At 45.6% G+C, this 16,371-nt stretch overlaps 1 protein-coding gene across 1 annotated transcript; it reads right to left on the bottom strand.

The window, feature by feature from the left end:
* Positions 1-260: 260 nt before the first annotated feature.
* SAG (S-antigen; retina and pineal gland (arrestin)) lies at positions 261-16,371 on the bottom strand. Its single transcript, XM_009993540.1, has 14 exons — positions 16,282-16,371; positions 15,657-15,717; positions 15,524-15,568; positions 15,087-15,280; positions 13,100-13,159; positions 11,889-11,956; positions 11,564-11,699; positions 11,184-11,268; positions 10,467-10,539; positions 9,435-9,572; positions 9,058-9,135; positions 8,159-8,182; positions 7,666-7,727; positions 261-331 (listed from the first exon to the last, which is right to left on the bottom strand). The coding sequence occupies exons 1-14, from the start codon at positions 16,369-16,371 to the stop codon at positions 261-263; spliced, it is 1,185 nt and encodes a 394-aa protein (XP_009991842.1).

The following is a 16,371-nucleotide window of genomic DNA, read 5'->3' as shown; positions in this document are numbered from 1 at the left end:
CAACCTTCCTGTCCTCTGATAGCTCGAGTGATCATCAGGTTTTGAGTTTGATACATTCTTCTAGAGTTGAAACTTTGAATAAGCAACAGGGATTCATGATTTTATGTCTGCTGGTCTCAGGGCTGATCCCTGGAAGACCATGCATGCACTGAGAACATGCAGTTCATTAGACACCTAGGTCCTAAATTTCTAACTGATGCCAAGTGACATATCTTCTCTGGCAGCTTGTTCTTTTGCTCACTCATCAGATGAGGATTTATTTATGTCTGCATCATCAGGTGCATCTTTGAGCTTTTGACGAGCAAACTCCTCAAATACCATCTCTGCTTCCCTGAAATGGAAGAAGCACAGGTCTTTCAAAAGCATGTTAACAATTTTTTTATAGCAGCAGGCTAAAGGCATCATATAGGAGGAAGACAAGCTTGGAGCAGACTATGCTAATGTTTCCTTTGCCTTTAGAGGGATTTGGATCACACTCTGACAGGTACCATCTTGATTGGTGGTATCCTAACTAGTATGAAAAGCAGCTGATTGAGAAATTCAGGACACAAGCTGAGGAGTTTTTTTATCTGTACTGAACCATTCCACCTAAGAGTTTTTCAGCTAGCTGAATAGTCTGCAGCCTGAATGGGTCTTTGTCTAGAACTAAAATGTGAAACCTTTCATCCTTATTCCTTCAGAACTAAAATGTGAACACATGGTCAAACCTATGGAGTTGCTGAAACTTAAGAGATACAGATCACCAGCTGCCTATAAACACATCCCTCCCTCCACCTGGAAGGCAGAACATGTTTGCTTGAACTAGTTTCCTGTGGTCAGTCATTGCTGTTCAACTGACAACAGTGACCTGTCAAGCCACAGTAATTTACTCACTTTGGAGTTAAGCTCATACGCTGTGAACCCTGTGGATTTATATACAATCTTGAGGAGTTTCCAGAGTCAATGCACAACTGCAGATGGAGTATGAAAAAGCACTAGAAGAAACTTACCCATTCTTCTCTGCTGTCATCAGCATGCAGTAAAGGAGGAAAAAAAAAGACACATCAAGTAATTAGAGCAGTGGATGATAAAACCAGCAAAATTTATAAACTGACAAGACAAAATAGTGCAAATTGTAAGATTTGCAGCAATACAAGGAGAATTCCAGAAACTCTCAAAATGTGCCTACATGCATCTGAGGGAGGAAAACTCGATCTCCTGAATGGAAAATCCCTCTACTAATGTGGCCCAGGACATCAGAAGGACTGAGAAGCAATGACAGATTTTCCCATTTATGCTTGCTCGTGGTCACAGCTGTGAGACACATCTGTGCACACACTTCTACTCAGAGGTGACAGTGCTGGTGTGACGTGATGTCAGCCTCAATTGGTCTGTCACTGTAGTCAGCTGGTAAGAAGATAGTGTTCTTGTTAAAAAAAATGAAGGTATTTCAGTCAAATTAAGTCAGAAAGGCCTAGGTGGTTTCTCATTAGATAGTTTATGCAATCGAGGCAATACTGATTTCATTCTGGCCTGAATATAATCCTGAGACCTTTGGCACTTGTGTTTCTTTGCTAACTACACTGTAATGGATCCTGCTTGCTAGCAGGATTCCTTGGGAGCTCTTCCAGCACAGCCTGAAATAAGCAGAAGAGACTGTATTGCAGTGACGAAATGGAGCAGGGACTTTTTTTTTTTCTCACAGCTGCTTTAGCAAGTAACAGTTGCTTCACTGGGTTACGTTTCATGAGTTTAGGTCAGGGAGGAAAGCACACATAGGCCACCATTCTACAGAAGTCCTAGGATGCTTCAGTGTCTGGATAACTCACTACTTGGAGAATTCCCACCCACATCAAACACTGTAATCAAGGGCAACAAGTGGTTACCAGTACTGCTGGAAAAGTCAGCATTAACAGTGTGCCAAACGGGGCTACTCTAGCTGAAATGCCTCCAAGGATGGTGCATGTCAAGTCATGATGGTGTCTATCCAGACTCGGAAAGGATGGTTTCCTCTACTCACAGAAGCCAAGATGAAGTCTGGAGAGTCTCAGGGCATGCATGCTTGATTGAAATGGATTTAAACTGAAATATTTAGAACTTTAACTTTTCCAACATAGAAAGCATCATTCTCATTTCATTTTTCCTCCAATTTTCATTTTTATTTAGTCTGCTCTTCTTCCCCACTTTAGGTACATTCATCACTCTGGGAACAGTGACATCAGTGAGGGGGGTGACACTGAGCCATGGCCCCCAATGCAGCTGGAAGCCAATTGCATCAAATGGGCAGAGGGGGAAAAATAGGTATTGTTTCAGCTGGTCATACACTTTACTGTCAGATAAATGCTCAGTGAATCAACACATCAGCACTGAGGCAGTGCAGCCCTGCTTCTCCTGCACCTCAGGCCTAAGGTGACATTCCCCAGTGCACTCCTCTACCCTCAGGCTGCTACACCAGCACGTAGCTGGTTAGATGGCTACATTGGCACCCTAGCAGGCCTATTCCACATAGTTCTCTTGCTTGTCCCATAGTATATTTACCATTATAACATTGAAACATTCACAACATGCCCTGAAAAGGGGCAGACTTTTCTTATTTTTAACTGGCATGCCAGCCATTGTTTCATGGGTTGGGAAGGGAGGGGGCTGTGCTGGAGGACCAAGGAGGCTGCAGAATGTCATCATACTCTCTCTGCAGAGGGTTTTCTGTAAGCTTCTATTATGAAGCCACAGAAATGATTCCATATAAGTTGCGGCCACTGAAGTTGCAGCATATGGTAATTTTCATTATAAGATTGCTTTTAGCTTTTTTTTTTTGTTTTTGGGGGGGGAAGGGTGGAGAAGGGGGTCCCACTGTGTTATTTTTCAAGCCATTAAAGTATTTAAAATTTAAATAATTCGTTAAAGTTCCAATTCTAAAACAGGGCAGGTGGAGTTTTAATATTAAAGTGACACAGCATTTTTGGGTTTAATGAAACCAGCCCTTTCATGCAAGTTTAACAAGGGAGCAGATTGATGACCATTTCCTGAACAACAGCCAAAAACAAAGGCCAGTGTTCAAGCCCACAAAATGTAAAACATCAGGAGAAGTGCAGGAAAACCCTGGACCAAAGAACTCACACTGAGAAAACAGCCTTGAGAAAAACCCAGCAGGAGATTCTGGCCTAACTGCTGACTGGGAAAGGTCTTGGAAGCATGAAGAGACACAGCCCAGCTTGAATCTATCTTTAAAAGAAACAGATCTCTATCCATTTTTGTCAACAGGCAGAAAAGACATCCTGCCAACACGACAGGAGCTGCTCTGCCTAAAAATAACGACCTGTGAACCACATGGGTCCAAGAACAGTTGCAAAACCAGCACACATGAAACATGCAAATGCTGCCCCAGGAGAAGTCCAAGATGAGGAGGCTATAAATAATCAGGGGAAAGGAACTGCAGCAAGCTGCTCCCTTCTGGCTCCTCCGGGCACAGAAAAGGAAGAGCAAGCTGCAGTAGCCGTGTGCCCTGACAGACCTGCTTTGTCCAGAGCCATCAACCCTTCAGAGCTTGCTCACTGCAAAGCAACCTGTTGTGAAAAAAACCACATGGCAAGTGATCACACTTACCCCACTTTGGCCCTCAAAAAATTAGACCATGTTCTTGAGAAGCTTAGATTTCTCAGGTGCTCTATACTCAGATCAGCCCTATGTGATCAACTATACTGATGCTACACGTTTTGTTTAACTTTTGCCGTTAAGTCACCCTGGCTAGAGAAGGGAAAAGGGTATTATCACACTGCAAGGAATAAATCCTAACACATGGCATATTTAAATCTCACTTTAGCTTCAACTCTGTAAGACAGTTGCTTTGACTTCTTACCTCTCTCCCAGCTGTGTCTTAAAATGAAGTGACAGTCAAGGGAGAGAACAGTCAAGCAGGGACGTGCAAACTGGCTCCTACTGACTCATCAGTAAAAATAAAAGGGAATGGAAAAAGAAGATAAGGGGTGATCTCAAAACTCCCTGTGCATGCACCCCTGCCTACACCCACTGCAGAGGCTACTGAACAAGCCAACAGAGAAAAATTCCACCTTTTGGGGCCTTTCAGAGTCAAAAGACTATTGAAGCTCCATCTCTGCAATTAAGTCTTGATTTGCTTGATTCCAAACTACATGGTATTTCACTAGTGAATCACATGTTATTTCTCATAGTTTATGTCTAAGGTGGTAGACTAAAAATTGTAAAAGCAGGAACTCACATTTGGGAAGAGTGATTAGGCTTGGGGCATGGAAAACGACCAGCAGATAAAGCTGGGAAGAGTTTTAGCTTACTGGCTTTGTATGGGAGGTTGTTTTACTCCCTGTAATGAGCTCAGACACCACATTCCAGCACAGTTTTCATGTCAGCTATGCAGCCTTCAGAGGAATTTTCTGTTGTGTTACTGTATCTTCTTTTAAGAGACAGCATTTATTTCTCTAGTTAACCATTTGTAGTGCTTTCCCCTAGGAAAAGCTCCTGAAACTACCTGTATTTTTTTTCTACTTGTAAGAAACTCCCAATTTACATCTGTACAAAGCACCTGAACCAGAGCTGTCTCCTGACAGCAAGCTCCTAAGAGACTTGGGTGTAGCAAACAATATGTGGGCTGTGCCTGTGGTAAGAGGATGTGTTGGATGTGATCTGAGAAATATTGCAGTTCTTCATTTCCCTTGAGAACTCTTCTGCCCACGTTCTTTTGGGTGTATCATGTACAAGATGCAGCAGCTGTTCTTTGAAATTCTCTTAGAAGGGAGAACTGACCAAATACCATTTTTCCTCATATTACAAATGCTTCTGCCAGAATTATCTGCCTGGAACACAGGTAATAAAAACAGGGTTGAGGCACTGTTAACACCAGAAGATGTAATATAAAAAACATGTCATTCAAAAAAATGTTGAATTATTTACAGTTGCCTAAGCCTTTGTTCAATGCCTGTTTGATGTTTTCAAGCTCTTCTCCATGTCCATGAGAGCTCCAGACCTTGCAGCCCCAAGCGCCCCCCCCCCAGCACCGACTCCTGCAGGAACCAGATGGCCCCTCACCAGTCACCCTGGGGCCACCCCTGCCAGCCCCTTGCCAAGCTCTTGGGCAGGGGAACTGCTGCACGAAGGCCTGTAGGAAATGTTTTGGTGTGCACAACCTACCTGAGGAGAAAGAAACCCCTTGCCAAGCAGCTCTCTCACAGAGAGGCACCCATCTGAGACCATGGTCAAGCATGCAGCAATGTCACTGCTTTATATCAGTGTCACTTTGCCCTGCAGCACGGAGGTGAAACCCACAGCATAGGCCAGCAGAAGCACTTGCTTCACAGCAGCTTCTCTAAGGACATTACTAGTCCTACTGCTCAACACTGAGGACCCAGCTTCCAACTCAGAGGCCATCTGGAGGCAGCTCTGGGCTGCAGGCTGGTGTGGGTGCCCTGTGTTGTTCCCCTGGGGCCACAGCAGAAAGTGGGTGAGAAGGGAATAGACCTTGTGGATTTGTCCTGAAGGTGCCCCCTGGACTCACTGCACTACTCTGATGGGAGTGTAACATGCACAAAAAACCTTCTAAGAGCTTGTTCTTTGTCTGTGCCAAGAGGCCCTGATGGAACAGCTCACAGCAGGGAATTTCCCAGTGAAAGTGAGTTTCCTAGGGTGCAATTCTCAAGGAGAGGTGAAGAAACCTATTCTTGCTCACTCCAGCACATCCATCATCAGCAGTGATTTCCAACCAAAGCAACTGAGCATGGATCACCAGGCTTCCTTCTCGTCCCTCACACAATAAGGACTAACATCATCCCTCTCCAATGCTTCTTAGTATAGAATGTGGCATTTCTCTTGGGATAACTCCTTTCATAGCCTCCATCTTCTTCCAGCAGCCAAGTTCATAGATACAGCAGCTTTAGGTAAGTGTGGGCCCAAAGGAAAAAGAAAGAGAAAAGCAGTGCAGAAGCAGCCCCGCGTTTTTGTTTGAAGCCCAGATAACTCAGTCCAAATCCAGGACAAGGTGACTCATCTCTAACAGCCCCAAAATGGCAAAGCTGCCATAATGTTTTGTGCTCTGTAGCTGTTTCAGAGGCTGTACAGGAGCTCCCAGATTAGTGCAAGCACCTTGCAGTCTGTGTGTTTGAAGAACAGAATCAGCCAGGGCCCAAGGGAGCAGGAGGAGAACAGAGATGCTCCAGACAGCCTGCAGTGTTGGCATCTGATCCCAAGCCTCCACATGCCTGGGGGGAAGGCAGGCACACGTCTACTTCCTTGCACTTAAAGCTCCCACATTTCCAATTATTGACGGACTCTGAACAGACATTCCACTATGAGACCCACTGAACATCAAAGTCCCACCACAGACACTGTGGCCAATGCCACATCAAGGTAGTGTGGACTGTAGAAACATGACCAGGTTTATCACCTCTTAATTTGGCTTAAAAGTATTTTGCTTTTTACAGTCCTCATGTGTCTTGGGTGTTTTCTGTGGCAGATTGTTTGCTATATTGGAATCTGGTTTGAGCCAGGATGAAGCCAATTTTTATTTTTACTGATTTTTTTTCCTTCAGTAAGCTTTCTTGTAACTAGCAACAGTTTGTTCTGCTAGGCTGATAAGACAGTGGAATGTTTTTCTAACTACTGAGGCTTCAAGGCCGCACCTGCACTCTGCCGGCTCAGACACTATGGGGAGATCTGTGACCCTCCCGTAGGAGGCTGAGTTAGATGGACAGCAAAATTGGCCAAAGATATTCCATTCCATATCTACGTAAGCTCAAAGGAAGGTCAGAGATCACAGAAGACAACTTCCTTCCTTCTTCTCCTCCCCTTCTCTTCCGTCCATGGCCGGCGTCCAGGGAGGACTCTGTTCATCCATCACCGTCAATCCTCAGCCTTGATCTCTCCTGACCCCCATAACTCTCTGCTTTCTCCAGCAGCAGCTCCGGGATTCCTCGGGACTCTTCCCAGTTCAGGGAAGTGCTGTGGGAGTTGCTGGGGGTGGGGGAAGGCGAGAGGCTTTTGCCCATACCTGAACTGTATATAATTGTATATATTTTCTTGTATCATTTATTAGTGTTTTAATTAAAGCTGTGTAGTTTAGTTTTCAATCCAGCCAAGTCTCTCTCTTTTTCTCTCTCTCCTTCCCTACCTGGGTGGGGGGGGAGGGGATCGAGAGCATTGTTGTCGGACCTGAGTCAAACGGTGACAGAATTGCTGACAGCCTCATTCAGGACATTTTGCATAGCAGTCATGAGATTTAACTGTGCAGTGCCTCCTCAAGCCTCTGTGCTTTGAGTTGTGATTCCACAGATCAAAGACAAGAAGGGAACAAGACCCCTTTGCACCTCCTCCAGCAGCCCTTCTCCCTGTTATTCATAGTATCATAGAATGGTTTGGGTTGGAAGGGACCTAGAAGATCATCTAGTTCCAACCCCCCTGCAAAGGCAGGGAAACCTTCACCTAGACTAGGTTGCATAAAGACCTGTCCAACCTGCCCTTGAATACTTCCAGGGAGGGGACAATGTTATTTTGTGCCTTGACGTTGAGACAGGTATCTATGTATAAATACACAGACACACAGAGCAGCCCCCACCCTGGAGTCCTCTCAAGGCTTCCTGCAGAACAGGTCATGCTAAGCCTGGCCATGGTGAGACTGCATGTTAGTCTGGTAATGAAGAAAGGCAAAAAACAGGCATAACTGACCTGCTGGGTTCTTCTCAGGTCTGGGGTGCATGAGACGAAATGGCAGCTCTGTGCCCACTTCACTTTGGGGAGAAGAGAGAATGTATCAGATCCACAGTGCCAGTCATGCCTGATCCAGTCCCCTTCCCCCTCAGGCCAGCTCAAGCCCTCAGCTCCCACTTCATCCATTCTTTCATTTTTCTAATACTGATTTTCTCAACAAAACCAGTCAAATTCTGATTTCTCCACAAATATCCCAGGCATATCCACTTCAATAAACTGGGTTTAGTATGTGCGGAATGTACTTGCATGTACCTAAAACCAGATATATTTTTGTAATTGCTTCATTTTCACAGCAGAGTCCACAAACTACTTATTTTAGTCAGATTAGGAGATAGGTTGTTTTTTGTTTGTGTTCTTTTTTCTAGGGAGGCAAGAAAGGGAATAGGAAAGAGGGTAAAAAGACAAATTAACAACTATGACTGCATGGTCTGGAAAAGAAGCCAACAATTACCTGGAAGTGAGGTCTCCCAGCATGCTACAGAAGACAACAAGGAGATAAACACAAGCATATTTAGTGCCATTCCAGTGCTTTTACCAAATATTGCTTTATTGGTGGACTATTGAATTCACCTTCCTCATACACTCTTCTCTTTTTGCCACATAATGTAACATCCAAATAAACTTGTTTTTAAAAAAGGTAATTTTTATCTCTCATGTTCTTCCCATGGAGAAAGAGTCTGAAGTTTTGGAACTCCTGCCCAGGCCTTGGGCATGGCTCCTGTTCTGAGAGCCAAAGGACAAGGGCAACTGGAGGCCCACAGGAAGCATTTTATCATGCTTTTGGTAAATAATGGACTCATTTTTATATTAAAGAAAAAAGACAGATGAATGAAATACAAATGTAAACTGTGACTATCACCAGAGTTATCCTTGTCCCCTTTTGCACTGTATGATGGGAACAAGCTCATGTTGACAACATCAGCTCCTCCTAGAAAGCTGGCTCAGTACAGAACCTGAGCTACTGTATTTCTGACTCACAGACAGATGTCTCTTGTTTCTGCTCCTGGAGAACAAGAATGGCAACATAAAGGCTTCCCTTCCATTCTCACACAATGAATTAGGCTTTGAAACAAAACAATTGCAATGCAAACCAGTGGTTCATACTGCAGCCATAAAGTCATGTGGTAGGTAGGGAAGGCAATGCAACCCCTCTGGCTTGGGACAAGTTCTTTGGATAGGCCAAGACTGATTCCAGGCAGTTTATACTTTAGAGGGAGAAACTGATATCCTACACCATATTCCCTTTCTCTTAGGGTGGACTGTCCTCCCCTCTCCCCACTTGTCCATGAATGTCACACACTTCCCTCCCTTAACTCCCTGCCGATGGAGCAAAAAGTCCGTTATTCTTACCCTGGAACAGTGAGCTTCACTTTGACCTTGTAGGAAACCAGAATCCCCATCACTGTCTTGTCTATTCCATCCTTAATGCTATCGGAGAGAACAGACATGCCAAATGTTAGGCTGCACAGCAAGAGTGACAATAATTGGCTGCAGCAAGAACGTGGTGATCATCTCACTGTGCACAGCCAAGGCTCAGGGACAGCTCATCCCTGTCCAGATCTGTGACCACTACTCACCATGGATGAGCAGGACAGGCTGTCATGCAGCTTAGACAGACCCATCCAGACATGCATTAACAGTTGCAAACTCCTGCTAGAGTGTCTCCTCCATCCTGCCCTCTTCTTTATAACCCTCCACTAGCTGAGACCACATAAAACTCTACTCACATGGTACTAGAAGCCAAGTTGGTATCTTCATCCTTCAGCTTTCCATCCAGAGCAATTTCCCGGATCTCCCGGTTATTTGCGAGCAAGGGCAAAAGTGTCAGTGTCTTGGTCAGACTGCTGTTTGGCTGCACCTTTTCCCTGAAAATAAGCAGCAAGTGGGAGAAGGAAAGTGATACACTCTGATTTGCATTGCACACCCAACCAAGAGAATTTCAAAACAGATTACAAAGCCAATTCAAAGTGAGGGGGATTTATCTGCCCAAATTTACTTGTCGACAGCGCAGATGTCTGCATCTAAACCAGTCAGAAAAATTCCTTTTATAATCAGCAGAAAGGAACAAGCACTTGCAGGAAAGGATTAATTTCACATTAAGGCAGGTTTTTAAAGTAGGTCAAACTATGCTGCAGACCTCTACATTTGGACAAAATAAGTCCTTGTTTAGAAGACCAGTTCTCAACGGAAAACATGTCCCTGAGCTATAGAGCAAAAAGCCCAGAAAAATATGGAAATGCATGGGTGTATCCAACCCTCCTCACAAAGAAAAGTTCAGTGCTGAACTACCAAGGCAGGGCAATGCAGAAGAGCAAGTGGTTCTCCACACTGTCAGTAGGCTCATGGGCTTCCCAAGGCCAGAAGAACTGAAATTAAATGGTGTGAAGAAGCCTGACCTCAAGCTAGAGCATCCATGACTTCCACTCAAACAGCAGCACCTTTCAGGAAAATGTTGCAGCTCTATTTAAAGGTTTCAAGCAATGGGGAGCCTTGCACAGCCCCTGCTAACTTTTCAAACAAACCTCACTTTCTGCAGCCTCCCCATGGTTCTCTGGAAATAGCTACAGGGTACCTGTTGGCTAAGAGAACAGGAGATCAGCTGCATCCAGAGAGTACAGTTGGTGTGGGGGACACACAGGGCTGTGAGGAGAGAGCAGGTAACAGCAGGACTGCAGCGAGGAGCACCTCCCAGTGCTGAGGAGGGAGGTAATTAAAAGGGTGTGAAAGAGCAAAATGGGATAAGCAGAATATTCACTCACTGTGCTTCCTCAGCAGCTACCACTTTTGTATAGTAGTCACTGGAGTACAAAACCACATTGGCAACCTGCTCCACTGAGTGAGGAAGGAGAAAGAGGATAATTAGTTGTGCATACACAGAAGAAATAAGAGCCACTCACCCCGAGCCTCAGGAATGGACTTGATGAGAACAGCAGGAAAACCCCTACATTGAGAGCTTGAAGGGATCAGTCAGTCTGACCTGGAGAGAGAGAGAGACCAACAGCACACAAATGGCCGAAGACTATCTTCCCAGAAAGATATCCAGCCTTGATTTGAAGGGGACAAAAAGGCGATAACCCATCATTTCCCCTGGGAAACTGCTCTTGCCATTATAAAGATCTCCCTCTTCTTCTCTAAGCGTGTCCAACTTTTATCCCTGTGTGTATCCATAGCCCACACATTTGCATTCAGGAGACACTACCATCAAGCAGACTGGACACCAAACAGCAGCCAAGAGCCTGTGATAATAAATGGCTTATATTCTCCAATCAAGCACCGAAAAACCACAGGCTAAGTCTGACTGACACAGATGAGTGTTTCACTGTCAGCAGACAGCAACAGACACGGTGGAGGGACCAATTCCTGATTTGTCCTACACTGCCTAAGCAGTTACAAGTGCTAGATCCTGGCTCTCTCTCAGCCCTCCCACCATCCAGTCTTATAGCCACCAAAGAATCCCAAGCAACAGTAGAACATACCCTGGACTTTGACCTTCTTCACCGTTTTGTCTGTGCTGTTGTTGATGGTGACAGTCACTGGGATGGGCTCACCATGGTAGTACACCTAGAAGGGATATGATGCTCAGAAATCCAGCCAGGAGGCTCCTCCTGGGCCCTATACTCCCCCCAGATTAAACCTCTTCACAGGCCTGATGAAGCAAGATGCCCCTTCCCCTCCTTCAGTATCTCCTTTAGCTTCAGGTGCCTCTTGTAAGGGGTCTCAGCCTGGCCTGACAGCAGCCAGTGGCAGAAAGTGCACCTAAGCCCTTGAGTGCTGGACCAAGCCAGCCTCAGCTGAGACCATCTGAGTAACACACCAAGCTATTGGCATGTCCACAGCCCCGGGGAAAACTCCTCACCTCTTTACTGAGGCAAGCTTTCAAGTGTAATGGCTTGTTAGACATGAAGAACTGCCAGGTGCTCTCAGCGCAAGGTTGGGGTCCTGAAGTTTCGGGAGCGTATTGCACCTTGCGGATCAGCAAACGTGCAGAGTCCCTGGGAAGGAGCAGAGGACAACATGGTGTCACCTCATGCTTGGTGGAGGAAAGAGCTCTGCATTCACATGTGTTTACACTCAAGAAGTCCACTGACGAGTGGGTGCAAGCTGAACAATCAACCCAGGTGTGTTACCCAACCAGCAACACACCCTTTAGGAAGGGCAAAGGTGAAGATAGACACACATACCTCTTATGAATTCTCTCTTCCAGGTTATCTGTTGAGAAAGCTTTTACTTCAAAGTCCACCCCACAGCTCTGCCAGAGAGGGAGAAGACAGCTGTGAAACCAGTGTTGGAAGCCAAGAACATCTGCAGATGTTTAAATATCTTTCTGGACCTCAGAAACTGGCAAATTCCTGCCAGCTGCCAGTTCTTCTGACCTCCTACCATTGTAGTAGAGATCCCTGCCAACTAGTGTGGCAGCAGCCACCTGTTTCATGCTGCTTTTGAGAGATGAGGCTTAATTCCCAGCCTTTGATGGATGACATCCCTACTCCTACCTGGCTTTTGGTGAGAGCAGTGGGGTAGAGGCCACATCTTGCTACTGGTTATGAGACTGAGCAGCCTGCAAGGCTCCACCTTGGCTTTCTGAACTGGATTTCTGAACAACTTTGTCTTGCCAACACCTTGACTTAAGCTCAACCTTCTTGCTTCCTAATGTCTAGAGGCCAGGCTGCCCTTTGTTTTAATGGCCTCATACTGCCCTGGGACATCTCTGAGTCCCGGGTAACTTTCTGTGGAGAAGATGGGCATTTTTGCTAGAAATGCAGTTCCTTGGCAAAACCACAGCTTTTCCTTTGGGCACAAGATTCTACAACCTGCATCCCACCTTGCACAGTGGCTACTCTAGCTCAGCTGTTCAGGTAAGTGTCCAGTGAAGAATAAAAGGCATATTTTAGACCCAAACCATAGCAATGGTGTCCAAAACCTTTCAGAACATCTCATTATCTGGTGGTTTTGTTTTGCTTAGACACATGTGAGCCAGCCCTCCTCTGCATTTGTCTTAATTCAGAAGTAGGTCTTAACACATGCTGTTTATAGCAATCTGTGAGGTTTTAGGCACTTTTAGGTACACCTTTTCTCTCACACAGCCTGACAGCTACAATTGTTTGATGTGCAGCTAATCCACAAATCATGTGGTACTGATGGAAACTACAGGTGCTGCGGGTTTAATGGTCTTGCTATTTGACTACATTCCCTTTCTTATTCTGAGGACTCAAGTTCCAAGGCTGTGACATGCCCTTGCATCTCTGAAGTCAGGCTCCTGCCACTTGTGGTGTAACTCAGCAAACACCAGTATCACCCTGCTCTGCTCTCAAGGTAGCCAAATAAATTCACATGACTTTTTCCATTTGACTTTCCTCAACCATGATAAGCACTAGTGTCTCACTGGTCTCACCTTATCAACATCACGAGGTCCAGGCTGCAGACAGACTGAACAGGGCAGGTAATCTGGAAACTGTGGGAGGAAGAAGAGAAAAAAACAACAACTCCAAAGCAATATTACAAAGATTTCCAACTCTGTGATACCCTAATTGACATGTTGCTCACAACAAGTACAAAGCAATCCTGAAGACAACCGGTCACTTGCTGTAATGTAGTAACTCCTGGAAGTTCTGGCTGAGATATGAGCCTTGATATACTGGGCCTTAGACTTGCCTTGTATGGATAAGTCCCTCTCTTCCAAAAATACTTCAATGGCCAAGGAACTGGGGGGGAAAGGCAGGGCAAGAGAGAAAATATAAACCAAGCCCAGGCACATGAAGCTCCTGGTCCAAAAATCAAGCAGAGCCCTAGAGGCACCACTTAAGAGTAGGAACTGGAAGATCTGGCTCCCCATCCAAGATAATGAGTACAGCTCCCAGCAGTGCTACTCACTGTCCACCTGGGATGGAAGCTTGAACAAAACATCTCTGTGTCAGAAACACAACTATGGCCATGCAGAGCAGGCAGCCACCAGCCAGTGTCCATCCATGTCTGGGCAGGGCAGCAGCTCCAGACATCAGGTGGGAAAGGCTGCAGGGCACCTGATGGAGATGGAGCCCCGACACTCATTAGACTCCAGCAGCATGAAGATCAATAGATTGCATGGGAGTGGTTAGAACAACAGGTACCAACCCACTTAGTAGAATCCTTCAAAGGCTTCTTTGTCCTCCCCCTCTACTCTGCCCTAGTGAGACCACATCTGGAGTTTTTTGTCCAGTTCTGGGCTCCCCAAGTTCCAGAGGGATAGGGAGATGCTGGAAAGAGTCCAATGGAGGCTGATGGAGGGACTGGAACATGTGTCATATGAAGAAAGGCTGAGAGAGCTGGGGCTATTTAGTCTGGAGAAGTCTGAGAGGGGACCTTATTAATGTGTAGAAATATCTGCAGGGTGGGTATCAAGAACGGGCCAGTCTCTGTTCAGTGGTTCCTGTGACAGGACGAGGGGCAATGGATTCAAACTGGAGCCCAAGAAGTTCTACCTCAACATGAGGAAGAACTTTTTTCCTGTGATGGTTACAGAGCCCTGGGACAGGCTGCCCAGAGAGGTTGTGGACTCTACTCTGGAGACTTTCAAGACCTGTCTGGACATGTTGCTGTCTGATCTGTCCCAGGTGTTCCTGCTCTGGCAGGGGAGTTGGACTTGATCTTCAGAGGTCCCTTCCAACCCCTGTGATTCTATGATTCTAGGATCTCAGAGCATGTGGTTTTCAAACCTGGATTTTCCAAGGGAGCACTAAGGCAGATGTGTCACTGACAGGACTGGAAGCATATCCTGTCAGAACTGGGATTTGGCAATCAGCTGCTCTTTGTTGACAACATCTGGTAAAGAGTTTTTCATCTGCTTGTTTGATTTTTAAAGAGAAAGGACTTGGCACTTTGTGAACACTGGGGCAATGGTACAAAGTGTTCCAGCTGCTCAGGAATGGGGAAGCTAAGGATATGTGGGACTGTTGCTGACATAAAGCCACTGCATGATTCCTTGCCTGTTCAAGGAAGCACTTTTCACTTGCAGTTGAGTTATTTGGGCACTTGATCACTTAGGATGATAAGGGAAAAAAAAGTTACACTGCTTGTCACTCAAAACTGGAACTTTGCATTACAGGAATTCATCATTAATCCCTGTCTTCAGTCCACCACTGGGTCTCAGCAGCCTGGTAATAACAGTATCACAGTATCACTCTGGTTGGAAAAGACCTTCGAGATCATCGAGTCCAACCACCACCCTAACTCTGCCACATCCACCACTAAACTCTGGCCCTGTCTCCAGGGATGGTGGCTCAACCACCTCCTCGGACAGCCTGGATCACCCAGTCCAGCTCCTTCCCGAGAACAGGACACTACTAAGGTCACTCCATGAGAGGCAAGGAGAAGAGGGTCAGAGCCTCTCATGAGATCCGTACCGTAAAGAAGAAGGGATAAGCATTTTTCCCCAGCTTCTTTAACAGAGATTCCTGCAAGTGGGAGAGTGACTCTGGCTTGTCAGCAGGTGGGTACACTTGGACCCTTGAGAAAAACAGGTCTCTTCGGAAGGTGAGACCAATCACATCGATGTCCTCCTGGCCATACCGGAACGCACAAGTCAGGGACACGTACACTGGAAAGAAGCACAGGACAGGTGAAGCTTGCAGCAGGCTAATAGTGCAGCCAGAGTAGGAGATGAAAGCCTCCTGCACTATGGAGTCAGGGAAACCCATTTTAACACTGCTGTCTTGCCTGGTGAGTAATTGTAAGATAATTACATTTGTATCCTTAAAACAATGAGGAAGGTTCTATCTCAGCATCTCACTGAGCAGAGGACTAACAATCTCTGAAACAGATGCTGTGGAAAAGCTCAAACCTTTTTTCTCCTTGATAAGTGAAGGATCCACCAAGACAACACCATCTGAAAGAAAGGAAAAAATAAAACAATTGATAGAGGATAATGAGGGTTGAGAGGGCAGGAAGGGCAGCCTGTATCCTGGTGGACTTACCTACAGGTTCCACATTCCCCACGTTGTCCACAAAGTCCCGCTTTCCCAGGTAGATGGTCAGCTGTAGGGAGAAGATGACCATGGCTGAACTACAAAGTGGTTGTGTGGTTGTGTGTTGGTGGGGTGACATCCAGCAGAGAGCTATAAATCTTGTAGAGATCAGAACAATTCCATTTTAAATGGACTTTTTTCCACCAGCAAACATACAATCCCCACCAGACTCACCAGGATTATTCAAATGCTTCAGGACATCAGAACTGAAGGCCTGATGTAGACCAGCTCCCAAAAGTACAACATAAATACTTGTGCATGGGACAAAGAACTACAGATTTAGACTTTTGTGCCATCAGGTTACAAAGACAATGAATCTGCTTTGTTTTAAACAGTTAGGAGCAGGAGCACAACCAAGGAGGAGAGAGAGGCAAATTGCCTTTCTCTTGTATAAGAGATACATAAGAATATACCCCTGTGAACCTTGTTTATGTCATCTCCTCAAACTTAGTGCTAAATACAGTTCATGGTCCTTCTGAAAAAAAATGGAGATAGGAAAGACCTTTCTAATAAGTCTCCAGTCAGACTACAAGTAAAACTCATACCTACATAAACCCATTATTATGGTACTTACAGCTTTGTCACGGGTGCTTTTTTTGAAGATAACTTGTTTATCTGAACTAGCATTCTTCCCACTTGTCTTTTGAGACTCAGGGCAGCTCAT

The sequence above is a fragment of the Chaetura pelagica genome, unplaced genomic scaffold (assembly GCF_000747805.2).
Source record: "Chaetura pelagica isolate M959 unplaced genomic scaffold, ChaPel_1.0 scaffold192, whole genome shotgun sequence".
Classification (NCBI taxonomy): domain Eukaryota; kingdom Metazoa; phylum Chordata; class Aves; order Apodiformes; family Apodidae; genus Chaetura; species Chaetura pelagica.
Note: the sequence above shows the minus strand (reverse complement) of the source record. Positions and strands in the feature narration are given on the sequence as shown.